The sequence below is a fragment of the Monopterus albus genome, unplaced genomic scaffold, assembly GCF_001952655.1.
Source record: "Monopterus albus unplaced genomic scaffold, M_albus_1.0 scaffold55.1, whole genome shotgun sequence".
Lineage (NCBI taxonomy): Eukaryota > Metazoa > Chordata > Actinopteri > Synbranchiformes > Synbranchidae > Monopterus > Monopterus albus.
This window is the reverse complement of record NW_018127935.1, coordinates 1,463,340-1,489,786: the sequence shown is the minus strand read 5'-3', so window position 1 is coordinate 1,489,786 and position 26,447 is coordinate 1,463,340. Positions and strand designations below refer to the sequence as shown.

The following is a 26,447-nucleotide window of genomic DNA, read 5'->3' as shown; positions in this document are numbered from 1 at the left end:
TTGTATGTTAGGGCTTTCTATTCTGAATTTTAAAGGGAGCCAGTGGAGGGAAGCTAATATGGGAGAGATATGATATTTTTTGCTAGTTCCTGTCAGTACTCTGGCTGCAGCATTTTGGATTAACTGGAGGCTTTTTAGGGAATTATTGGAACTTCCTGGTAGTAAAGAGTTACAGCAGTCCAGTCTGGAAGTAACATGTATCAGGTTTTTTAATGGCACACATTTGCCCCACCTTACTATTGTGATGAACAATTAACTTTAAATGTGCAATTTCATACATGTGAATGGATTAATGAAACCAGCCAGGCCTCTCAGTCCACTGGCCTCTATCTGCCTACCAGTCAAATCATGGCTGAGCCTGTGGATTGTTCTTGCAGCGAGGCAGGAACCAGGGATGATAGTGAGGGAGGTGACAAGCATTGCCTTTGCCCTAAATGATCTGAATGGGTAATGATTTGAGTCTTATAAATGATTGAGAGACCTATCTAAAGGCACTACACTTTCAGCATGGCACTGGCAGCTTGTTAAGGTGGACTGGTGCGCTTGAGCAGACGCACGTCCTGTCTGCGGCTTCTGCTTGTCCTGATGCATCCTTAAGAGAGCGCATGTGGGATGTTGCTGAAGTCCCTGAAAGCATTCCTCTCTCACCTCTCTCACCTCTGGGGAATGAGATGTGCTCAGATGTTGAATCCTCTCCTCCACCAGCCGCTTTCTCTCTATTCTCTCTCTTTATTTTTCTCTTATTGCTCTCAGTCTCCTAGTTTCCCCCTCTTTTTTTATTCAGTGGTGTTGAGTGTTTTTGCTGCTGCCCAGCTGAGCTGAGCTCTGAGATGCTTGATTGCACTGTGCATCTAGTGGACTCAGAGTGTGTCTGAAGAGCATGAGGCAGTCAGCAAGAATTCATCTGTATCACATTTGTGGCTGTATTATTCAGTCTATTGATCCTCATTATTCTTAATGGAACATTACCTATATGGTTCTTGTAAGATATATTATCACTGTAAAGGTTCTATTGGGCCCACTGATCTACTAGGGCCCACTAATATGAACTGTTCCTGCAGTGTCCACCTTGGCCACACTGGGGCACTCCAGACCCTGCCCACTTTCTGTGTGTTGTGCTAGAAAATTCTACACTCACTCAGGCTTTTTCTGAATATTATCATAAGGAGAAGTGGGAAGCATGAATGTAACAAGTGATTGCTTTTAGCAAAAGGATACTACAGGGGATTTTCAAACCCTGACACTTAACACATTAAATCCACATTATCACTATCCAGAATATGGACTGATAATGGGTGGGCATTACATTTACTAAATACATCTTTGACCTGAATGCTGTTCGTCAGAAAGGTGCTTGCAAAAGAAATGAGAACTAAAAAGTGAACTGGAGTACATTCTATTTTGCAGGAGAAAAGATTAAACACTGTCCTAAATCGCAACACAAATGTTAAAGGACAGGTGGTTTGGATGACAGTCATAAACTTTGGGGGAAACCAAACAAAAAACTTGTCTGATTTAATCTACAGAATTGAAAGCATTTCCATTCTATAAAGTGGCTTCATGATTAATAGGGGGAACTTTCAAAGAGCGATCCCCTTCATGTACCTGTTGGCAAATACTAAACAGCAACCACACAGCTGGTAAGAGAAATTGCTCATATGTACCCAATTTAGGCAGGGCTCCAAAAGCACAGAGCCCTCTAGCCTACCTGACGTGTATGAGAATGCCTATCTGTCTTACAGTCCTAGACAGCTCGTCTCTCCAGCAGGGCGGGAGATGGAAACTGTGTGAACAGGTAGAGGAAGACTTTATTAACCACTCAGTAGTCTGTGACCCGGAAAACCCAAATTACCCCAAAACCTGTCTTGACTGCGCAGCCCAGGACACAAGCGTGACGCTGAGGGAGCTCTTAATCAGCCCCAGATGGGAGGCCTGCTCTGGATCGCAGACAGTAGCTGACCCAGCCAAGCTTTATGCTCCTTAAAGCACCCCCTCACTTCTCTTTTTAATTTCACCTCTGCCACCACCAGCCCCTGTTAAACCCATTTTATAGACCTCAGATTGAACGTATAAAAGAGCTGTTTTACACAGAAATCCATGGGAGCATTTGACATGTTTGTGTGCTGTGAATGGAAATGGTGCTATTTAGTGTCAGTGGGGGAGGAGGGCTAGTAAGATGATCAGTTTGATTAATGTGTTTTTTGATGATCACATATGTTAATATAAAATCAGTGTCTGTTTGAATACTGATTTCAATTGTACCTGCCATGACAGGCTTTTTTCTTTATGTGCACTTTTTTTTTTTTATCAGGGCATTAAGGCGCGCATCCTAGAGACCTTTGTGATGCTCTTCCTGCTGGCTTTGCTCATCCTAGGCATTGTGTGGGTGGCATCAGCACTCATTGACAATGACGCAGGCAGCATGGAGTCACTATACGGTACGTTTTCTGTCTCATTTGTGCCTGTAAATCTCTTTTAGGTATTTTTAAAGTAATAGTTCAACAATTTGGCAAATGCACTTTTTGGCTTCTGGCAGAGCATTAGATTAAATCCCTTCTCATGGCTGTGCACTATCTATAAAGCTTGAGATGCAAGTTGATTAACAGAAATAAAGACTGGAACCAAGGATTAATCGCTAATTCCTTCATGAATCAAAATGTAAAAAAGACAACTTGTGGGTTTACTTGGAGTTGCATTGTGAAACTATTTCTTGTATAGCCTCCAGAATATAGCTGTCCCTCTTATAGTCTGTATTTTACTAAATGAATATATATATTTTTTGTAGATCTTTGGGAATTCTACTTACCATACCTCTACTCCTGTATATCTCTGATGGGAGGACTGCTTTTACTAAGTAAGCCATTTAATTTAACCCCATACACACTAAAGTAAAGACAATATTAAAGCTGTTCTGGTGTTAAACTTTCACTGGTAAGTACACCTTATTGTGGTTAACCACTCAAGCTGATCACACTTTTTTTCTGTCGGCTGTGTAGTGTGCACTCCCGTGGGATTGTCCAGGATGTTCACCGTAATGGGCCAATTACTAGTAAAGCCAACAGTAAGTCATCATTTGGATGAAATATTTACAGATTTGGTTTGTAAATGTTTTGGTCAAGAGGAAAAGTTTATTGAATGCTTCAGATTTATTTTAATTATAGGTTTTCTCTGAAAGACTCTAAAGTCACTGAACAGATCTGCTCAGACTTGAATGCTTCACTATGAAAGATTTACGTCTTAGTCGTCCATTTACATGCGCGACAGAGGACTACAAATACGTCACCAACTTATCCTCCCATCTGCCATCTCTCCAGTTCCACATTGGGCCTAATTATAACACATTTCATTTCTGCCTCTTCTGCTCCCTCCCTTTCAGATCCTGGAAGACCTGGATGAGCAGATTTACTGCATCCATTTGCAGGAGGAAGCCCTTCAGAGGAGATTAAATGGTATGTCTGTAGGAGATGTGTGGGCACATTATAGGGGATGGGAGGGGTTGACTGCCCTATTGGGTTTGATGGAGCATGCCACAGTGAAATCATTTAGGATTGAAAATTGAGCCAGGCTCATGCATGCACACAGACATTCACAAAAATCCACACACACCTGACACCAGGCTTTCTCTGTCACTACCTTACTCATAACTGTCTCCTAAAGGGCAAGGCAGCCACCATGGCAAAGCCCACATTTTATGTTTAGAAAGTTTTTAAGGGTCCATTTAAGACACTGTAGTGCCACTGGCACCTATGGTGGAATGGTTTCCTCATTTAATGTCAGGCCTAGAATGGTACCATGGGTAATGGATGGAAATGGCATTTCTTGGCTTGGTGGACATTAAAGAGCAGCAACTCTCAGTGGCTTCTGAGAAGAGACCAGGAGGTGTTGTGCTGCCCTCTGGACCGTGGCACAAAGGGAAAGTTTAAAGCATTCAAGGATGGTGAAGGTGTTATTTTTTAGCCCTTTTCTTTTCTTTGTTCCCAAATTCCTTGCTTGATGTTAGACTGTCTTCTCAAAAAGCAGGAAGCTATGGGCCAGATTCCAAAACCTACTTTAATAGTAACTCAAGCACGCAGCCAAGTGTACAGACGTGAGTAAATCAAGAGGATGAGCTTCCTTTCAAACCAGGGAGGTAAGGGAGATTACTCCCTGATAACGCATGTTTTCAAATGCCATGCTGGCCACCTCCATAGACTGCCAGCTAAGCGTATGGTTCCTTAGGGCTCATTCCACATGGCCCTGCTTTGAAGTAACTGATAGAATAATTGTAATCTGTTCCTTATCATCTCTAGGACTGTTTGAGCTTTACAAGTCACACAGAGGCAAAAACATAACAGTGGTCAACACCTCCATGTGTGCACTGAGGCCAAGCTGCAGTTCATTTTTGCCCCTTACAGAAGTGGGGATTAAAAGCAAAGGAGGATGTTGACTTGAGTGTTTTTATGCACACACTCAACATCCATGCTCACACAGAGTTGTAACTGAAGGCTAGATTGGTGTTCCTTTGATCCGCTGAGGGTGCTGAGCAGAAGCCAGTGCAGGAACAGTTCACAGGACACACCCCAGAGGCGAGCAATGTCGTCTTCTTGCTTCACCTGTGTTCTCTCTGCATCCAGCTCGACTAACAGATTATCCTCCTACCGTTTAGCCTCTTTGTTGATCAGAATGTTGTACCTTAAACAGGCTGACTGGCAATGTTTGTATGATTTTCTATTCAAGAGCATGATTTTTAAAATTAAATGCTTTGAAACGTGCTCCTTTTTGATAAGTAGCTGGCACTTAACCTACTTGTAAATTAGACTAAGGTTTGCAAAATTTAGAGATATTGCAGACATAAAAGATAATTTGTTATTTCACCTGAATTAATTACTCATTTAATTAATTAGTCAGTCTACATAAAATTGATTGGCAACTAGTTTGATAATAGATCAATCACTAATCTTACAGCGGATTCAGAGAATATTGTAATGGCATGTTTTATCATAACGTAATGTATCGTATCGTACCTTTTAAAAATCCAGACCCCTTTACTTTTTGCACATTTTTTTTGTGTTGTGGATTCAATCTTGAATGATACAGTTGCCATCTACACATCATTATACACTAAATGACCTGTGATGACATAGTGAAACATGGGCATAGAGTTGTCTGAAAATGTATCAGTAATCATGTCTGAACAAATTCAGGCTGTAGGGATCACATCTAATGCTTGCAAAGTGTACCGATTAAATTCTGTATATGATTTCAACAGATAATTGGGTTAGAAGAAACAGGTTAGAAGGTATTTTAAAAGAACAATCTAGAAGTCAACAAACTAGAAACTACAGTCTACAAATACACTGCAGCACAGGCAGTATGGCACACTGTCCTCTCCTGACCCTGATCTGCTGATATCACAGTAACAGAGTGCCTGTCCAGAAGCTATGCAGCACAGTGACCTTGCTAGAGTCTCTCTGGTCTCAGCGTGGTGTTTTGCATATTTGTGGATGACGTAATTTTTCGACTGTGGTGAAGGTTGGAGAGGATATGTTAATTACTCTGGGCCTTCCAGGCTGCCAGAAGCCTCACTCAGCATCTCTGCCTCGCTGTAACTCAGTCTTTACTTGATGCTGCCAGCAGAAGGAGAGAGATATATTTAACTTCACTTTGGAGTGATGTCATTGAGGATACTGCAGTTGAATTTCTCATCATTTTACCCCATTGCTTTAAACCGGTGATGATATTGTTCTTTGTCCTTAGTTAGAGCTACAGTTTTTCATAGCTGTTGAGAGACTATTTTTCATTTGATGAATGATTTCTTTGTGCTGAGTAACGGTAAAGCCATGTTTGGATATGTTATGCACATAGGTAATAGATTAGGTGATTTGCAGCTGACACCGGGGCAGAGTATTCAGTTCATCTGTGGAGAAAAAGAGCTGTTGAACTATCTGTGACATTTCCTGTTGTGTTGTGACTTCATTAGCTTGGAGGGTTCAAACTTCCCCCTGCTTAGATCCCGGGAGAGGTATCTATGAGGGCACAGACAAAACGGTTAACTCTCTTTCCCCCTGTCTATCCCACATTTTTTGCCTATTTAAACCCATCCAGACAGGGTGTGTCATAATGATAGAGGAGAGAAAAGGGTTTGATCAAAGTGATTGGTCCTTCACTCCTGTAACAAAGATGAAAGATGGTATTTTTATTGCATGCTAGTAACGGTGTAACACTGAACTAATTGGTCTTGATCTGCCAGTCACCCCAGGGGATGCAAATGGATACTCTTCCACTTTGGCTCTGAGGGGCCTCTACACTACTGTGTCAGGCTGGAAGGAAAACAGAGTAAAATAGATAAATTAGCCTTAAATGAGCCGGCCTTGTGGTTTTCCTGGAGAATCCCTTGCTGTCTTCTCCAGCCCAGTCAACCAGTTGTGGCATGTGCTAGACAGCTCCTGACATAAGAGATTACTTTTACTTGTTTGAGATCACATGTTCTGTTCTGAACAGAATGACTTGTTTTGATGGGAATGCTTAATAAACATACCATATGCTGAGGTCCGCTGAACACAGTGTGATCATTCACGTCCTCTTAATTAGGATATATGGAAGAACACGGTTTTCCACTTGACACAAACATTTCTCCAGTGGTTTGTCATTTACAGTGTATGTGACTTGCAGAACATTGTGTTTCAGTAACAACATTAGAACTGAAACGGTTAGCCAACCCCCAAAAAATGAGTCGGCTGTTGTGACAATTTGTTAATAGTTAGTCTTTTAACCAAGCAAAAACAGCTTCTCAGACGTGACACTTTTCTTCTTTTTGTGTTTTCTATCATATTACATTAAATAACTTTTGGTTTGGGACTGTTGGACAAACCAAACAGAACTCAATATCTTCACCTTTTCAACCCTAATCTTTCAACCACCTTTCATAGACTGTTTACTGACTACTTTACTAATAAAATATAATTGTTGCAGCCTTAGACAACAAGTGATTATGCAACAAATTGAATTAGTTTCAACGATTTCTGTCTGCAGGTTCATCCTCACACGCTTATACTCGAAGAAGCTTTGCTCAGCAGCTCAACAAAGAATTGGACAATATTAGAAATCAGAGAAATAAACTGGGTAAGTATTTGTATTGTGTGACGGGGCTGATAGATTTTGTCCTAAGACCTTGAATTGCCATGGAAATATGAGCCAAAAAAACTTAGATTTTTACATATTGCTGACAGGCAGCCGCTTTCTCTCCCTCTGCCCTAATTTCTCAATTTGGCCTTGGACCAGAGCTGCCTGATCATTTTCCATCCATTTTGGGATATTGTAAATGAGGCTTGATCCTTTTGGTGGGGGGGCACAAAGGCACTTAGGATATTGGACAAGATGCAAACTTTATATTGTAGCAAGCCTTTTAGTGATGTCATTAATTTAGAGGGATGGTGCATATGAAGTGCATTTGGCAAACTTGTCTGGCCTGCAGGGTGGATGCACTTTGAGAATATGTAGGACTAACAAGGTTGGAAGTACAAAACCAAAGTCAGTGTGGTAAAGACTCGAGGGCAGTCAGGTTGTTAAATGACTGCATGTCCACAACAGGAGACATAGTGCATGTGATCTACAGACTGTCAGTGCTGTCTACAAGCATGCCTGAGTTGTGAGAATAAGAGGAAGATGGAAAATACTAACGAGAAATCTTTCCTCTGGCTTGTAAGAATATAAGATACATTAGTTGCCCACCACAGACACACACACTCTCTCTCTCAGACACACACACACCAAAATTAACTTTGTTGTATTTCCTTTTATTCATGATTTATTATTGTTTCTACTAATTAAGTGATGATGGTGGCTAATTAAAGAGGAAGAGCATAATTCTTGAAGATTAGGAAACGTATTTTACCTGCCAGGTGGTGGTTACGATAAGAGGGGATACAAACACTCGAGATATGTTTTACCAAGCTAAGCTGTACAAACCCTGCAAATAAAGCCAGAGGGCTTGAGGTTTCAGTAGCTATCTTTGATGAACATTAATTACCCATCGGTGGAAAGTGGTTTGTACTGGAGTAGTTTAGTTCATCACTGAATCTCGTTAATGATGGAGCCGGTTATACATATATATCTGCAAACAAATAACCTCACACTTAATCCCACTGTCATCTCCTCTCAGAGAGAAGAAAGAAAGCATCAGGTTGGGAGAAAAACTTGTTGTATCCCATAGTGATGCTGATCCTGCTCACAGGAACGGTGAGTGTCGAGACTGACCTATCATTAAGCCCAGACTGTGTTTGCTGATGGCGTATACAGCCTGGCTGGTGGCCACTGGGACTAGCACTGCACTTCAAACCCCATCCTCTTACAGTTTCCCACAGTCTCTGGGTGGGGAAACTACTTTTGGTTAATAGCTGTTTAAGACAATGCTGAATAGCCACCTGCAACAACTATGATTTTCAATAGATTATAGTGTGGGAATGCTATTTATGCTGCCTGATAAGACAAAAAGGCCATGTGAGAGGCATGGCACGTGCATCAAACAACCCCCAGTTTTAGGTTTTGAGGAGTTTAATGCTGGAACAGTTAACAATCACAAGATAGTTATTATATACATTACCATACATATGAATCAGCCCCTTCACTTCAGTTATATCATGATGCCGGATACTTTAAACAATCTTTTTATAATTATACTATCTGTAAACAAATTTCTGTCTTCCTCTCTCTCTGCAGACAATCTCGGTTCTTATGGTGGCATTCAATATCCTCTACCTTCTAGTGGATGAGACTGCAATGCCCAAGGGATCTACAGTAAGGGATCTCACTGTCTCACTGAAGTACATTTTAACCCAACCCACCCCACCCCCATACACACACACACACACACAGAAGAGTATGATAATCAGACCTGCCACATTTCTGGTGGAGACATAAATCGAATTCCGGATATGCTCAGGTGCATGTTGGATGAAAAGGGCCAGCCAGATGTTAATCAGGCCTCAACCTTGTGCCTCTGGTTTTGTTTTGGAAGCTCTTTGAAAGTCATTTCACAGGACTGTGCAGATTCAATGAGCTGGCTACGTGTCCACAATAGGTGAATAAGCTGCTTTTCCACCCTTGTGTCAGTCTAACATATTTAAGCTCTCTTTATATCATCTTATCTGAAGTGACAGAGGTGCGTGTGTGTGTATGTGTGTGCTTTTGTGGTTGCATTTTTGTCTGAGAGGGGGCAACATAATGTATCCTATTTCTCCGTCATTTCATTTTGCGTCTTGTGGGCAACTGACATTTCAATTATTTTATAGAGCAGAGATGTTTTCTTTGGCATGACGCATCACAGAAAATCCCCCAAATTACACTTGTCATGCAGCTTGAAGCTGTCTTCCCCAACACTGTGGCCCCACTAAATGGTTTATGTGTTTGTTGAGCTGGATGGATGCCACACCTCTGATCTCACAGCATTATGAGCGGTGGGGGGTGGGGTGCGGTTCTTGTCCTTCAGAACAATCGATACTTAAATGATATTCATCCGTCCCCCCATTAGCCCTACCTTCCAGTTCTCAAACTCTGCTGCTCTAGCACAGAAATTCTCGTGCAGTTACATACTGTTGGGCAGGAGGTAAGGACAGCATAGATAAAGTGTTAAGAAGTAGGGAGAGCAGCTGGTTTGAGGTCTGAACAAGGTACTGAGGAAGCAAAGAGACTCAGACTGTGGGAAATTCAAATGAGGCACTGATGCCCTGATTGTTATGGGGGGAGAGCACAATGGAAGTGCCCTGTCAATGTTTGTCTTCCTTTCCCGCTAGGTATGCCTCTGTAGTCCTTAGCATATTGAGCAGCGGCCCGCTCAGCTTTACAGAGCAGAGGATGGAGGTGGGGAGGAATTGGGGGGGGGGACAAGCAGGTGGATGGAGCAGAGGAGAAAGCGAAGATGCTGTAGAAACAAAGGGAAGGAGGAGGGGAACTGGAGCTACTGCTGTCACAGGACACTGTTTTACAGCTGAACAAGCGCTAAGAGCAACCAGTAAAATTGTTACTACAGGCCCTCCTCTTTGGTAGCCACTACACTAGACACCACGTACAATTAGCTGTGACTGGACTGCAGATTCACCCCACTAAAGCCTGCCTTTCTGTAAACAAACAGAAACTACAATACAGAATGTTGAGAAACTGAAGGAAGCTGCTTGAGGTCATATGGTCTAGATATGAGACATAGTTGCACATGTGTGTAAAAGATGCTGACGACCTTACCAGTGTGCAGGTTTTGCAAGGTGCTAATCTTACAAGCTACAAATGCGATGTGCCCACTGAGCCGGGACAGGCAGCACTCGTGAATCTAACACATGCAGACACACACTTCATCAACCTGCTAGAGGAATTAAAAGAAGGAATGAGTTGAAAGGAGGCGTACTGTAAAGTCTAGCAGTCCTGAGCATGCACACACACACACACACACACACACAATCTTAATGCATATCTGCCCTCCCTCCATTAATAAATGACATCAGATGCTGTTTGCTAATTTCCTTGTGTAATTGAGAAAGACCACTGCACCAGGGCTCTGCAGTAAGCTCCCAGGGATGACAGTTGCATAAAAAGGCATGAAACAACCTGACAGTCTTTCCTTCTGCCTTAAGGCTCTTTTACAAAACAATCATGATAAGGACTTGAGGTGGGGAGGAAGAAATGAAACACAGTAGAGAAAATAGCTAAAAGTAGGAACACACTTTGAATATATAGTGTGCAGCTGTAACGTACTGTATATATATATACATAGCAAGAAGAGTAAATACTTTACAGAGATCCTGTACTTTGATGTCATTGATTTGGTATGGCAATGTATGGTATTTGAATTGCATGACCATACAGCTAAACCTTTATAAGTAGAAAATCCACAGTTTATGGTCACTGCTTACTTGTGGACAGAACACTGTAGCCTAACACACAGATCCTTCAGAAGTTCAACGCTGGGGACAAGTCCAGCAAGCAAACACTGTTCATTTTACAAGACACACGTTTGGTATGTGCAGCGTAAGTAGATGTACATCTCTCTCCTACTCCAGTTTCTGAACACCTTTGGGTGTTTTTTGTTCAGGGGTGTGTGTGTGTGCGCGTGCGCTGAATACTTGCTGAGGTATTTGTTTTGTTGTTTTTATGTTTTTGGCATATTTTCAGCTTGTATGCTCTCCTTACCGTAAGCAGTGTGGCGTTTTTGTTTGAACACCTGTTCACATATTGTGTGATTGACAGTGATTTGAAAAGAGCCTCTTTCATCTTGTTCCATTCATTACTTAGCCAATTTGATTCTGTCTTTATCAAGTGGGGAAATTCTTCATACACCACATACTTACTTTGCAGGATTTCTGTAATTGCATGTGTGTGCAACAGCCTGCAGTGCTTTTCCCATTTACTTTTTTTTTGTATTTGTGGTGTGTTTATATAAGATTTGTGTGCAATGACATTGAATAACCTAGTTTTCTGTTTCTATCTCCATCTTCCAGGAGAGAGGCATTGGGAACACTTCTCTGTCCACATTTGGTGTGGCTCAGGCGGTGCTGGAGATCATCCTCATGTTGTATCCTTTGAGTGCCCCCTGCCCCCTAAATCCCTTTTATCTGTGGCTAGAGTAGCATGCTCCATGACCAAGAGCAACATTGTCAGGACAGCTTTGTTTACCCAGGACATAGTTCAGCCAGACACCTTCCGGAATACATGTTCTGCTGTTTCATCACCTTTTATCGTAGCTGAAAAGGTGGAAGGAAGACTTGGGATACTTAAAAAGACAAGTCAGTGTAGCTGCTATGCTACCAGCAGAGAAGTGTTTTGGTCCTTGATTGATTTGCTGAACAGCTACTTGATGGTGTCCTCTGTGGTTGGCTTCTACAGCTTGCGAGTCTTTGAAGGGCTCACTCCCAGGAAGGATGACACAACCATGACAACGGTAAAGATGGGATGGAAGGACAGGGGTGGGGTGAAGTGAAGAGTGTGGAGATTCCTCAAGGTGTTGATGTGTTTGGGAACCCCTGCGTTGCCTCGTTTTCCTCTCTCCCGCCTTCCTCTCTACTCCAAACTCCTACTGCTCACTAATGTTTTCTTTAGGGCTCATCAATGGCTTTAGTTGATCTGTCCATTATTTATTTGTGGGTTGCACAAACACTGGCAAAGTGCAAGCTCCTTTCTTGTACATCAGAGGGAGAGTGGGCTTTTGAGGGGGTGTAGGATGTGTGTTCTGTTTTACCCATAGTGGCACCTATTCACTTGGTAATGAGTTTAGGAGGGGTGAGGTTTGTTAACTAGCCATGACGCTCCAGTGAAAGGACTTGAAGGGACAATGGCGAGAACCTGGTAATGAGCAACTTCAGAGGTACTAATTGTGTAACATGTGGGACTAATTTAAAATCAAGTGTTGTCTGTGTGTGTGGGCATGTCATGGTTGAAACTGTTGCTATGGGAGCTTTTCCCCTCACACTCCCTCAAAAACTGTATGTTGTCTGTTTGAGAGATCCAGAGTTTGATTATCTGCTCTGACATTTCAGATCATTGGTTGCTGTGTGTCAATCTTGGTCCTGAGTTCAGCCCTTCCAGTGATGTCCAGAACTCTAGGTGAGTACAGATGTGTCTGTCTGCTTGTATCAGAGAGACTGTGGGCATTCTAATTTCTTAACTCACACCTAGCCTCTTTGCACAGATTAAATATTTAAAGCAGTAGTTCAATATTTTGAAATCTTTCCTTGCGGAGAGTTCGGCCTGTGACACCAAGACAGTGGTCGCCCATTGGCCACTGTCGGTGAACATCTGCGGCTCTCATCTTCGTGTTGTGTTGGGCTACGTTGCTGCTAGTTCTCTCATGCTGGCTTGGTGTTTCTCTGCCCTTAGATGAGAAGATGGATAGTACTCTGCTCTGTCTACTAGATATGACAGTACAGCTAGCAGCTGGTTTGGAAATGGAGAATCAGCTGGGGGAAGCAAACAATGTATAGTGGGTTCATTTGTAAAGCTTTAGTTGAGCTAGTAGGTGGATTTTATACCTTTGGACAGAGCCCCAGTTACCACTTCACACACTAAGTGGCTGATGTTTGGAGCGTCATATTTTGTGACATGAGAGTGGTACTGATCTTCTCATCTAACTCTCAGCAAGAAGGAGAGTAAACATATTTTCCAAAATGTCAAGAAATGTTGTTGAAGTGAATTTTTTAGAGGTGTCATATCAGCCTTACCACAAACAACCAGAAAGCAATGCTCCTCTCCCAAGTCGTCTTCAGTGCTGCCACCAGACCATTAAGGTTAGCAAGCTGAATTCTCCAATAGTTTCCCATAGTGACGTTAGAAAGGAGTGTAGGGAGAAGGGGTAAAACCGACAGGAGTAGCACCCTCACAATGGCACTAATAAACATGCCAGGGTGCAGAGCACAGCTGTTCAAATAGCACTTCTTAGTGTGTGTGTGTGTGAGTGTGTGTGTGAGAGAGACCAACAGAGTGGGAGAATGGGACAGAGCGAGTATACAGTGACTCACTGGAAGCTTTACAAAATATCAACAGGTTCTGCTCTGTGACACTGAATAGATGAAAAGGAATAAATGCATGCAACAGATTTGAAGAGAACACCCCCCCCCCCCCAACCAAAGAAAAAAGCCACGTGGAGAGTTGAGTGTAACCAAGTGAAATGTTAAGAGTCAAGAAAAGCAGTTTTATGTTGATATGAGGGGTTTTTTGTGCCTGTCACTGTTAGTGTGGTAGACATGTACTGCACAAGAGAACAGGGAGCTGTATACTGCAACACAAAAAGTATGTTGAAACCTGTACGTTTTAACGTTGTCTATGCAAATCATGTCATACAAATATCATAACCAGTTCCCACACAGATTATGGTTGTTTGGAGACTCCCAGTGGAAACGCTGTTATGACTACTCGCCCCAGTTATACCCTGTTACAGGTGGTACACAATTGCACATATGAATGTCATGCTATTACCTCTTGTACTGCAGCAAAGTTGCATATTTTTCATATAGTTCAAATGTAATTTTTTTAAGCATGTTGTTTTTTTTAGGTGGTTTTTATTGTCTATTATTAACAAGGTTACAGTAGAGACCTGATAGGAAATGATGAAGATGCAGCAGTGGTACACAGCTGAGTGTAAATGGAGGACTATGTCAAACCCCTACACCTTTGGGACACATTGTTAATTTGTTTTTGATATAATGGATTCTTACTCATTCATGGATACATGCTTTTCTGTTGTGATTTTTAAAACTGTCAACAGGAAAGTCGGTGTTAACTTTATACAGAGCAACAGGAATGTCACTCTGCCATCTAATCTTGATGATTCAGGCATATTGTTTTTGGATGCTCGACTGCCTGCAAACTAACGTCTCCAGCTCTGCCACAGTACCCTTGACATTTCAAATGTTGAGCATCATTTTACCCTTAATTTGATTTTTCTCAAACTACCAAAACCAAGTTCAAAACCTTCAGCATTAGAAATGAATTTAGCCAAACCACAGTGGCAAGCTGTATCGACAGGGGTATCCGTCATCTCTCTCCCTGTCTCTTCACAGGCAATTTTGTTAAAGGTCCTCAATGTTTGCAAACTGCTTACTGTGGCTGTAAATAACATCTCTCCAGACACTGAGTCGATTGCCCAGTCTAACTGAGGACAACTTGTGAAGATGTTACAGGACAAGAAGAATGTCCAGAGACTTGGGCTTATCCAGTCTGAATAAATTTCAACATTCACGTGATTGAAATTGAAAATTGTTATGGTGCATAGGTTTTAACTTGTTGTTGTATTAATTTCCTTGGTTAATGCTGCATGTGAAATGGACACCTCAAAGAAGATATAAATACCATTAGCAATATTAAACAGAGTTGTACACAACTGGTTATTTAAAGCTTAATTATCTCCTAGCAGTGTGGAGCTCAGAGGAGCATGCAGGACAAACACTTTTATATTGATGTTTTCTTTTTATGAGGAGTCAGTACAGTCCAGTACATCAAGTGAGTAATTGCATTGTCATAGCTCTGTATAAGAACTTGGATTTCCCAGTAAGGGTCGACTTGCATTCTAACCCAGTTACTAGTTATGTCTCCCTGCTATTCACAGGTATCACCAGGTTTGATCTCTTGGGAGACTTTGGGAGATTTAATTGGCTGGGAAACTTTTACATCGTCCTGTCGTACAACCTGCTGTTTGCGGTCGTGACAACGCTCTGTCTTGTGAGAAAGTTCACTTCAGCAGTGAGGGAAGAGCTCTTAAAGGCTTTAGGTAAATGTATTTTATTATACATCTTATTTATTTATCCTGACTTTTTTCTGGATCTTTTGTGGAATACAAAGCAGACTAGTAATAACACTTTGACTGTTTCATCCTAATTTTGAATCCACAGTGGTTCAGTCTGAAACACTGATACCACAAACCTACGCTGTGGCATTAGAGGGAGATAGCGTTTATTTCTCAGAGACTGTATGACCTGGAGTGACAAAATGGATAAAATCGTAGCGAGATCCAATGTGCTCTGGGCCAACGTGACAGAGGATGGGGCTAGTCTCAAAGGCTTGTGGTGGCAGGCCCTGGGCAGAGGGGGGCACATCAATATCTCTGTCTAAGTGAAAGTCTGAGGCTTTTTAATGAGATTTCTTTCCCTTATCTCCCCTTGCCCAGGTCTGGATAAATTGCAACTGTCAAACAGCCCAACAGACCCTGAATCTGGGAAACTCTCAGCCAATGGGCATCAGAAAACTCTGTGAAAAGGATGATAGATCAGCAGACACACACAAACCTTAGCACAGCCAAAGGGAGATTTCAACAGTGCTGCCTGACCGCTGAAAAGTGAACGGAATTGGAAGGAACGTAATAAACCCAGGCAGTGTCTGATGGATGCTGCAAATGGAGGCTGAGAGCAATTTAGCTTCATGACATTCCATCTTCTGCATCTGGGATGTTAGGCTGGGACAGAGCCAGGGAAGAGGCTGAGGAGTGAAATGGACTGGCATCACTGCAGTGACCTTGATGTTGACCTCAACCATGTCTGTGACTTTAAACCATCCATCTCTTGCATCAGGGGCACCCCCCTCCCCTTTCTTCTCAGTCACACTGCTCATCCTCTGTTCTCACTATAGTACAGTACATTGAGCCCCACATTTCAGTTATTCATTTTTTAAGCAATCTGTACTTGGTTGTAAATTTTTTATAAAGTCCTAAATCTAATGCAAATCTGTGAGCAGTCTTCACATACAGAGTTCAAGAGTGAAAATCGTCTGAACTGTGACATTCACCAGAACCACCTTAAATGCCTTATATGATAAGCATCTCGCTTAAGGATATTTCTTGTTATGTGCCGTTTATGTACATGCACTTATGTGGACATGTACATCGTTTGGCTCCAGATAGTTCCACTGTGATTCCCCCATACACTGACAAGTTTCTAGTCTACAGCCAGCTGGATATAACGTTAAATTCCTTTTTGGCATGTTTCATTAGCTTTCATCTAGTGAGAGGCTCCGTTTTGAGACTTATTCAATACCAATCAAACTTGAGCACTTGCTAAAGATAGAGTTGGGTGTTCGAATTATGTTTTAAACTTTTGTTTCTCAGGATAACAAATGTTTCACATTAAAGCTGTCTGCCAGTGGTTATGGATATGTTACAGGATTTAAAGACAAATCTGCAACCGGCAATCCTAAAATTAATGCTGAGCCCATCTTCTCAAATGAGCAAATTGGACCTGAGATTGTTTTGTAGAGGGTAATCTATACATATTACATCTGAAATCCAAGCAGGACCATGTTTCTAATTTCAAAGGTATCATTTCAATAGTGCAGGTTTACCCTTTTTTTTACCAGCAGAAAGAAATGGTAGATGTTTTTGGTATGGCATGTGTCATCTCGTGTTGTTTACTGCTGTGAAAAGGCAAAATGTCACAAAGTGATATGGTGAAGCAAGTGGGATGACAGTAAATTTGTTTTTTTTTTAAAAAGCATTAGAGCAAAAGGAAATGTTTCATTAGGATGAAATACAAGATAGCTTGTTTTTTGTTTTGGTTTTTATGTAGTTCTTTTTTTTTTTTTGCAGCTCCATCATAGTTATGTTTATATCCACTCTGTTACAGACTGGATTCTGCTCTGCAGCAGTGATGTCAGACCTCTCATATAACATCACAATCAGTCACAGAAGCTACTGAGGTTAGAGCTTACAGGGCCATTTAACACTGAAGCAAGTTTTTCTTGTTGCCTTCACAGTACATATCTGTTATGTGGGGGTTTCAGAAGTTGAGAATTGGCCTGAACTGTAGTTGAAGCTGCATTTTTTTTCTGTTTGTCAGTTGGTCTGCATGTAATTTTTGGTATGTTTCGTGAATGTATTTTTTTACTATTTCTCAGTTTGCTAAATGTACAGTTTGTTATTTTTGATGTTTGTGTTTGCAAATAAAATTATAATAATGCTTCATAGAAAAAATGCATATTTTTCATTCATCATTGTGGCATTCAGGTCATCAGTGGAGGCTGGCAAATTAATTCAAATCCCACAAGATTATGGGAAATATACCTGATCACTTTCTTGCTGAAAATTAAATACAAATATGATTCTCTAGTTTTTGCACTATGAAGCTAAAGACAAGACCTGATTATCTTAGCTTAGTATAGCAGAAAGACCAGAAAAAAATGTTAAACAACATTAACACCATGTAAGGTCACAAATTTTCTGTTTTACATGTATTTTTATTTACTGTATGTAGTAAGAAACACAATATGTTCAGAGAGCTTTACTTGGAAAGAGACAGGCTTCTTTATACTAAGCTAATAATTCCCTCCAACTCTTTATTTAATGCACATACACAGCATGAAAATTGATGTGTATTCCCCCAAAGCAGAAATATTCATTCAATCTTGTCACTTTAAGACAATTGAATTATTTTACTTAGAGTAAAGGGTAGACTCAGGCTTACAAATATTACTACATGGCATTAACCAAAATGTTACCTTGCATACATTTGTATGTGGTTAGATGAGTTTCTTGTGGTAGAAGGATCTGCACAGGGGACATGAAGGTCTGCTGTCTTCAGTGAAGGCCTCAAAGGCCTCTAAACAGAGTTGGTGGAATAGGTGGGAACAGGACAGGAGCACGATGTGCCTGTCTTGCTGATAGTTGGATCTACCAGCTTCTGATGGGAGGCTCAGGCTGCACAGAGCTGTCAGGCAGATGGGACAATCATGGACACCTCTCTGGATAACCTGTTAAGAGTTTGAAACAATATTATTTCTTCTACTGTCTTAAGAACATGTACACCTCCCTTCACAGGTGGAAGAGGATGTAGAGATATGTGCATAATCAGGACATTTGCACCTGAATTTAACTGTCTGATTAGGAGGTAATAATAACAACTTTGTTCATCCCACTGCTCAGGTGGAGGCCATTTAATTTGAAAGAACTCTGAACCAAATCTGTTGGCAACTACTTAACAGGTTTGATCCAACACGAGCTGATAACATGTTTATCAGTGATCCTTATGAAAACAAAGCATGCACAGCTTTGGCAATGATTAACCACAACCAGCTTCCTGTGTTTATGGGCCAACATGCCCCACTGTTAAATGTTTCATAACGAGCTGCACTTTTCTTTATAGAGTCTGAACTTGTGAAAAAAGGTGCACAGTATGTGTTGAAAACACATTCACTGTTTGATACGCCATGTCAGGGTGAGCCACTCCTGCCTTGTGCACAACCTTTTCACACCAGATAAAGAAAAAAAGACATCTCTGCACACGACCCAACTCCTCTATGGAAAATGTTACTGGCTACAGTGAAAGCTAACAATGGAGCCTTATGGAACAGCAAATCTAACGTCTGTTCAGTTCCTCTGTGGCAGTCCAGGTGATGAAAAGCATGCTGTGCATTATCAGACTAGCTTATTTATTTATTTATTTTTTACTGTTAGCCTTCCTGCTGCCAAAAATGAATGAATGATCATCTCTGGAAAGATGTGCTTTCCATATAACAGCTGTGGTGCTGTTGTCCCCTTGCAAGCGTTAACATGTCAAGGGAGAGGTAAGGCTGGGAGAAGAAGAGTCAAACCAGGTTTACATATTTCATAATGATACAAATGGTTCTGGTGCAACATTGTGTCTTGTTCCTGACCTGGCTCTGTATTCGGTCCCAGTCATCCTCACGAGGTTCAGCGATCCTCCTCCTTTCCAGCTGCTGGAACACTTGTCTGCTTGATGACAGGGAGCGGTCAATATCACTCAGAAAAGCCTCCGTGTTGCTGTGACAGTATTGGACAAAGCTGTCATTCAGCTCCTGCAACTAATTAGAAAACCATTTTAGTGGCACAAAGGAAGCATGTTTCATGCAGATACACAATAGAGTTGTGTTTTTAGTGAAGGCCAATTGTTTGTGTGAGTGTACAATAGTGGCTGAGGCACATTCATGGGGTGCAGTTGTTAAACAGCCACATCAATACAGTCACATCTCCCACTAACATAGAAAGTTAATTGATACAAGTAAAAAAAGAAATAGAAAAAAAGATGGTCCTGGGAAACATAAAATCGCACGTTCTGTTTCACTGACACACAAACATATTCTCTCTTTTGTCTTGTACACAGTGTTTGGGTAGACACTCAGAAAAATGAATACTATCCCTGGCAGAGTAAAGAGGGCTTTGAAATGGCATTCAGACACTCATGTTGGAAAAAATAGCTCTTGAAATATAATTTAACAGTTAATTGATTACATAAAATGCATTAATTCAAGTACTTTGACATTCTAGAAACTTTAACTTTGGTGTCTGGTAAAATTTTCCTGAGGGGAGATGGTACTGGGGGAGCTTGGATGATTCTTGGCCTAAGCGTTTCTACAGCCCTGATTCTAGGATAAATCATATATCTCCATTCTCCTTTCTCAACTGAATCTGAAGACTTCTTTCCAGCATCAGTCCTCCCATAACTCATCTGTCTTTCCTCCTGACAACAGCTGTTGCTAAGCAACAATTAATGCCTGCGTGCATGCAGTTTGCATGTTTATATCAAAAGACAGTCAATAATCAGTGAACAGGCTATTTACGTTTTAAAGACATTAACATAAATCCCTGTTTGCAACATATTACACAACAACAAATTATAAAAACCAAACCATCTCCATCATGACTGAGCAAACTCTGGATGAAATAAGGTACCATGAGGTGAGACTTAAAGCTCCAGAAAAAAACTGTTGAACTTGTGATAAGATTTTTTTTCAGTATGCTATAAAAAAATATTAAAGCAGCATTATTGATTCATCTAAAAGATGTAAAAATTAGTGAAAAAAGTCAGTCCCAGTTTTTCACAGCCTAAGATGATCTGCTCAGTTGGGTTATTTTGACCAGCAACCACACACACTAAAACAAGGGAAATCCCTGACATTTAGGATGCTAACACTAGGGCATGTTTGACATTTTTGCTTTAAAAACAATTTAAATAATGAATTGATTATCAAAACAGTTGCAGATAATTTTTTATCAGTTGGGTAATAGTTGCAGCATTACGTTATTGTGTTGAACTACATCTGGGAAAAGTAATGTAACTGCAAGATGTTACTACTCTAAGCATCTGCTTGCACATATGTACTCTGTCTGACACACACACACACACACACTCAGTCTGCCACGGTGACAGGAGAATTGCTTTACAGCTCAGCTTTTATCACTAATTAAACAACTGTTAACCATCCAGATGGAGGGTTTTATGAGCCAGGCTGACTTTTCAACAGTCAAGGCAAACAGTACAGCCTCTGGTGAACTTTGCCTTGCTCCACAGTAGATGCGTACAGGAGAGGACACAGAGGGGGGAAAAGGAGGTGGAGCACAAATGTGTTATCTCACGGCAATCCATCTAGATGTCGGCAGTGTCCCCCTTAATGTGTTGACTCAGGGTCGGACCTCCGAAGCGAGAAAAAAATGAAAGCTGGGCATCAAGATCGGCTGATAAGATTTCTGAAACTGACCTGATATGTATAAATTTTTTCCCAGGAAACACCTGTGACCTTATGGTACAATGATGCTTTATTGCCTCCTGCTATCACAAGGAAAACTGAGAGAATAGGTTTCTCCATCTCACACATGTTCCAGCCCAGCACTAACATGCCTGTTTGCATTACAGTCAGCTAAGCAAATAAGTCTTCCCCTTGGAAATCAAGTCAATCAGACCTGTCAGCGGTGTGCTGCACAGCTCACAGTTCTCGAAGATCATCTTCTGTGTGACAAACGATATGAGACAATGTTATGACCACCCACAACCACTGAAACACACAAGTTGAATGAAAAGTGGCTGACAGCGTCTGCATGTGGACTCAGACATGGCCTAATGTGTTAGAAGGGACTTAACTAGCTCAGTAAATGCAGTGTCTTTGTTTCTGTGACATGTTAAGGCATGGTTTATAGGCAAGATGATGGAGACTGATGGGGGGATGGGTAGGACACAACACATTATAACACAACACATTGCATTTGTCACTTTTACTTAATCAGTCTCTTTGAAGCACATGATCACAACACTCCACACTGGAATAAATATGCCTACTCTCGAGGACACTGGACATACAGAACGTGTTGGAGCTGTGAACTTGCATGAGTTGCTCCCTGCCCTTAAAAAGCAGATGCCTGGTTAAGAGAAAAGGTGACTGGTGTCATCTTGGGCATCCAGGGGCTCAGCTGGGGGAGGTTCACTAGGTGGCAATGTTCCCTTTTTTTGGGAGTCTCAGAATCAAAAGACCCCATCCACTGGCTCTTCTCAAGACCATTGTCAGTCACTTTTAAATGTTTCCTCCATCAAGTCCAGTCACTGCATGATTAATGCCTTTGAAATGGGACAAAGGAACAAAGACCAAAATGACAACCTGCACTGGGTATCCAAACTTCACCTGTTCACCCTTTCCCATCCAATAACAGCACTATACACACACTAATCAATGTGTGTGTGTGTGTGTGTGTATAGAAATACCCAAGTCGAGCACGGAGGCACAAGAAATGCTTTTGTGTTGACCCTGGAATGCCCAGACTGTTTGACTAAACAGAACTCTCTCCACAATAGCAGACAAACAGTGTATGATTCACCAAGCATCAAAGGAGTTTGAGAGGGTGTGAGCAGGTGAAGGTGTATGTGTATATAGGTTAGCAGTGGGGTCAGTGAGTCCCTGAAGCCCAGGTCTCAGCCTTTAATGTGATGTTTGTCGCAGCCTTTATTTGACCACCTAAACTGTCAATGAATGTCAAGGTGAGATATAGGAAAGAAAGACTTCAGGCTTCAGGAGACTTCAGGAGACACATTATACATGTTCAATGTCATCCAAAGAAGCATGTTTAATCTCTAAGCTCCTGATATAATCACTGTTGAAGTCCAAACTGACCTTCGCTTCGAAGAATTTGCGCCGTAGCTCTTTGTCTTTTGGGCAGATTGTTTTCCTCACTTGTCTGTACTGCCTTCGAACAACATAGCCTCGCCAGCATGCTTGGATTCTACATACACACACAAATCACACCAGTAATGAGATAATCTAATGGGAAATGTATGCTCTCAAAGATTTTTAAAACTCAGAGTTAAACAGTCAAATGTTACAGAAATGTGGTAAAATTCAAGCTAGGTAAAGATTTTGAACACATTTTTCATTAGCTTATTCGTGTGTTTATGGGAAACCACAAGGTGTTCAGTATGACTTATTAAAAAAAGAGATATGATATTATTTCTTAGGTAAAAACTTCAACAAAAGTACAAATGCAAGTATGGCTCCAACTCACGTAGACAAGTGACCCTAGCTACATATAGCCACTTGAGCTGTTTTCATATATGAACTCTAGACTATGTCTGCAGAATCAGGCTTTGTCCAGAGTTGCTCTTTCACACATGTAGCGCACAACAGGAGACACTCTGTGTGAGATGCGTTCTCACTCACTGTAAATACTCCATTTGGAATGTCATCAACATGCCTACTAGCTCCATGTGTATACTCTGGACTATACATAGCTGTATTCTCACATGGGCTCACTCCATTTATCTACTTTATATTTCATTTGTATTTTGTGGCATTCATGTGGATGACAAAGTAAGAATTTCATTGTACAGGGAAACACGTTTCCTAACTGTGCATATGACAAAATAAACACTTTGAACTCTTTGAACTCCAGCTCCAGTTACGTACACTCTGCACTAGGGAGCTGGCAGGGTAAAGTCTGCATAAGGTCCAGGTCAACTGGACAGCTCCTCCAGATAATGTCTAGATAATTTCAGGGTGCCAGTGCATGTCTGAATGGAGCTATACATAAAACAATTCATGGAAAAAAGCATGCACCACATCTGTTTCAGTGTGAATCTTCATCATGTACTGTAATTTGAAAGCCTTCCATAGACTAAAATATCACTAAACTTAAACTTGACATAAAAATGTGAGGATGATTTTCTCTTCAACAGCAGCTGAAGACACTGTAGATTTACAGAAATCACTTGGTCAAATACACATAAATTTTTTTTTTTTGTTTTGTATCTCTGGTTATGTGCATTTACCTGGTAGCGCATTGATGTCTGAAGAGGTGAGCTGCATCGTGTATCACTCGTGTTTCATACTGCTCTCTTCTGCACATAGGGCAACACTTCCTCCCAGAAAACCTCTCAAAGGCCTGCAAACATGCCCTGTGGAAAACATGAGAGCAGGACAGCAACACCTACAAACAGATGGTGATACTAGTTAATTAGTGTATGAATATACAAAATAGTATCACTTATGCTATGGAGGCAGCATCTAAAGTAATCTTAAGCATTTAGATTTCATAAGTTGACTGATATGGCTTTCTTTGTCTCCTGAGGAGGCTGCTGAATGTGTATTGGTTTTCAGGTTTTCTTTAAGTGCTTTGAAAGGCTCTTATACAATATACAATCTGTGCACATGCAGTGTGTGTTTGTGGGCTTTAAGCCATGCTAAATCTTTGTGTATTCATGCACATATGTGAATGTGTGTATCTACCTCTAAGTGTTATTTGCCAAGAGGATACAGGGAGTCAACAGGACCCCCACAGGGACAACTGGGGCCTGGACTATAGTCTCCTTCTACCTGTGAGAGGGCCACTTTTATTGTCTGAAAGGAGACAGCCACAGCTTTGGGGCTTGGCACACAAACCAGTTTACTCAGATCTCTAGAGGGCAGGGGGAAGGCATATTGATTTCCCATTGTTTTTGGCCTGACCAGCACACTCCATCACCAGTGAAAGGGCCCCCTGCAGTGAACAATTTCCAAGAGCTCCACAAGCCATTAGACCAGAGAGAAATTTCACTTCTCACAAAATGTTAAAGGTACAAGCTACAGTTTAGCGTGAGACATACAACACAGAAATAGAATAAAAATCCAATAGAAAGCAAAGAAACTTTCTTTTTAAATCTCAACCCAATGTTAAAAATAACATGAGCAAGATATAAAAGCAAAGATTCCAGTCCACACAACCGATTGAGAGCATCTGCTGTTGTAAGTATTTTAAATGTTATATTAATGCTTGAATGCAACACAAGACTATAATACAATCACACTGTTACAGTATGAAAGCTTGCAGGAAAATGGCACACTAACAATTCCCTCTTGTCACTTTTCCCTTGTTAACAGGTTCTAATTAACTTTTTTTTTAAGTCAAACTAATATTTACATGTGCATCTATGGCAACTGTGCTGTATTAGGCTGTCTATATAGTCCTGCATTCTTGAGGAGATTGGCATCTTAAAAGAGGATCGGAAAGATGTAAGAGACTGAATGACCCTCACAGTAAGACACTGATTGCCACATCATCATGTCACACTTGAGTTCCAAGGTAGTATGGGTAAATTTGTACAGTTGTCTACACAGATTAAGACATACGGAACTGCAGGGTGAGAGCAGGGGGAGCTTTGTGTATATGTGTTTGTACTCATGTGTGTATATGGAAACACAGGTTTCCCAGAGGACTGAGACAGAACACTAAAAACTCCCTCACACAATATTAACAGTAGCTACTGTGTTGGAGGAAATACCTGAGTCTGAAGACGAAACTCCTCCCTGCACACTGCACAGGGCTGATTTGATTCCTCCTGTGCAACAGACCTCGCCTTAACCAGAGCCCATTCGCCCTCTGTCAGCCTCTCTCCTGGAGAAGCCATCAAACCCATCTTCTGAGCTAGAAGAATTGATGCAAATGGTCAGATATTCATGAGCCAATTACATAAAGTCTTTGCCAGAGTGTTCATCTTACCTAATGTTAAAGGGTATGGAGCAGGATCAAGCACATATTCTCTTTCTTCTTGTCCATCTTGTGTCTGCAGACGCTTCTTCTCCACACTTCCTCTTGCTTGTGGATTTCTATGTGCTTTTCTTTTACATTGCAGCAAAGGATCAGAAAGTGATAGATGCAATAGCCTTTGTGTGATGTGGTCTTGAAAAGCAGCTGACACCATCACCAGCTTGTTAGATTTAATTGTCAAACCCTGTAAAAAAATTCATAAAAGAGTGATGCTTGAAGCATTGTTTAAACGTTATAACTTGAGCAAACAGTAGATGAAGACTTGTTATTTATTTCAGACCATTAAAGTAGCCTAAAAAGCAATAAGTTACACTAAAGGCATTCTGAACAACACGGTCTATACCAAATAACTGCAATAAATTATTACATGGACAAATGGGAAATGCTAGTTTAATTCACTAATGCAGCTATGACTCTGTCACAGATATTTTAAACCGACACAAAGAGGTCTACCACAGTTTATCTTACAGCCTAGTTTACCGACAAGACGGAAAGTCGTACACATAAATAAAAATAATATAGCTTATTCATTATATTTTCCGTGAACTGAACCGTAGAGGATACGCTTTCTCTAACAGGTAAAAAACGAGGTGTCTCCTCGTAGTGACTTTTGCTTCTACTACTATCTAGAAATGTACACATAAAAAGAAAGCCTAATATCAGTCACATTTTTTTCACAATTTGCATAAATTAACAAATTAGCAAAGTAGAAAACTGGGGTGAAAAAGAGTTTACAATCCGAACCTTCCGCTTTGCCATCACACCATGTTTGAGTGGTTACCAGGCAACTAGTCCCGCCCTCTCACGGTACGGCGTATCCTCAACGCTGCCTCTGATTGGCTAAAGTGAGACCTCGTTTGTCTTACATACATTGAGCTAGCCAAGTGCCTATTAAAGCTTCCGTGTTTCTAGTTATGTTTTTAAAACTTCTAAATTATGTAATACTATTAGTTTTCGCATTTTAAACGGTGGTGAGATGCAGCCCCTACTTTTATCATTTCTTTTAGTGAATTTTAAACAGACTTATATTCAAATGTTGTTACAGTGTAAAACAAATAAGTCGTTATATCTCAAATTTACATAAGCTAACCAAACTAAAATTCCCAAGAAAGTAAAAGTAAAAGTACTAACACTGCACTTCTTTCTCCCTTTATCATCCTTCCCTCTTTTCCATAACCCCTAAAATAATGTAGTAGCCTACTCC

General features: G+C 41.0%; 2 protein-coding genes across 3 annotated transcripts in view; one reads left to right on the top strand and one right to left on the bottom strand.

The window, feature by feature from the left end:
- The window catches only part of lmbr1 (limb development membrane protein 1), a 31,345-nt gene extending 13,944 nt beyond the window's left edge, over positions 1 to 17,401 (top strand). For both annotated transcript variants that reach the window (XM_020602254.1, XM_020602255.1), the window contains 12 exons: positions 2,312 to 2,438; positions 2,786 to 2,854; positions 2,997 to 3,061; positions 3,377 to 3,449; positions 7,012 to 7,101; positions 8,141 to 8,217; positions 8,698 to 8,775; positions 11,466 to 11,539; positions 11,815 to 11,905; positions 12,501 to 12,567; positions 15,065 to 15,226; positions 15,623 to 17,401. In XM_020602254.1, coding sequence (XP_020457910.1) covers positions 2,312 to 2,438; positions 2,786 to 2,854; positions 2,997 to 3,061; positions 3,377 to 3,449; positions 7,012 to 7,101; positions 8,141 to 8,217; positions 8,698 to 8,775; positions 11,466 to 11,539; positions 11,815 to 11,905; positions 12,501 to 12,567; positions 15,065 to 15,226; positions 15,623 to 15,708 — 1,059 coding nt within the window. In that variant the 3' untranslated portion in view covers positions 15,709 to 17,401. The remainder of the gene's footprint in view (positions 1 to 2,311; positions 2,439 to 2,785; positions 2,855 to 2,996; positions 3,062 to 3,376; positions 3,450 to 7,011; positions 7,102 to 8,140; positions 8,218 to 8,697; positions 8,776 to 11,465; positions 11,540 to 11,814; positions 11,906 to 12,500; positions 12,568 to 15,064; positions 15,227 to 15,622) is intronic.
- A 265-nt stretch (positions 17,402 to 17,666) lies between these two features.
- rnf32 (ring finger protein 32) lies at positions 17,667 to 26,065 on the bottom strand. The gene is made up of 7 exons (XM_020602210.1): positions 25,988 to 26,065; positions 25,196 to 25,427; positions 24,978 to 25,120; positions 23,490 to 23,647; positions 22,339 to 22,447; positions 19,096 to 19,263; positions 17,667 to 18,192 (listed from the first exon to the last, which is right to left on the bottom strand). The coding sequence occupies exons 1-7, from the start codon at positions 26,000 to 26,002 to the stop codon at positions 17,962 to 17,964; spliced, it is 1,056 nt and encodes a 351-aa protein (XP_020457866.1). The 5' UTR covers positions 26,003 to 26,065; the 3' UTR covers positions 17,667 to 17,961.
- Positions 26,066 to 26,447: the final 382 nt, after the last annotated feature.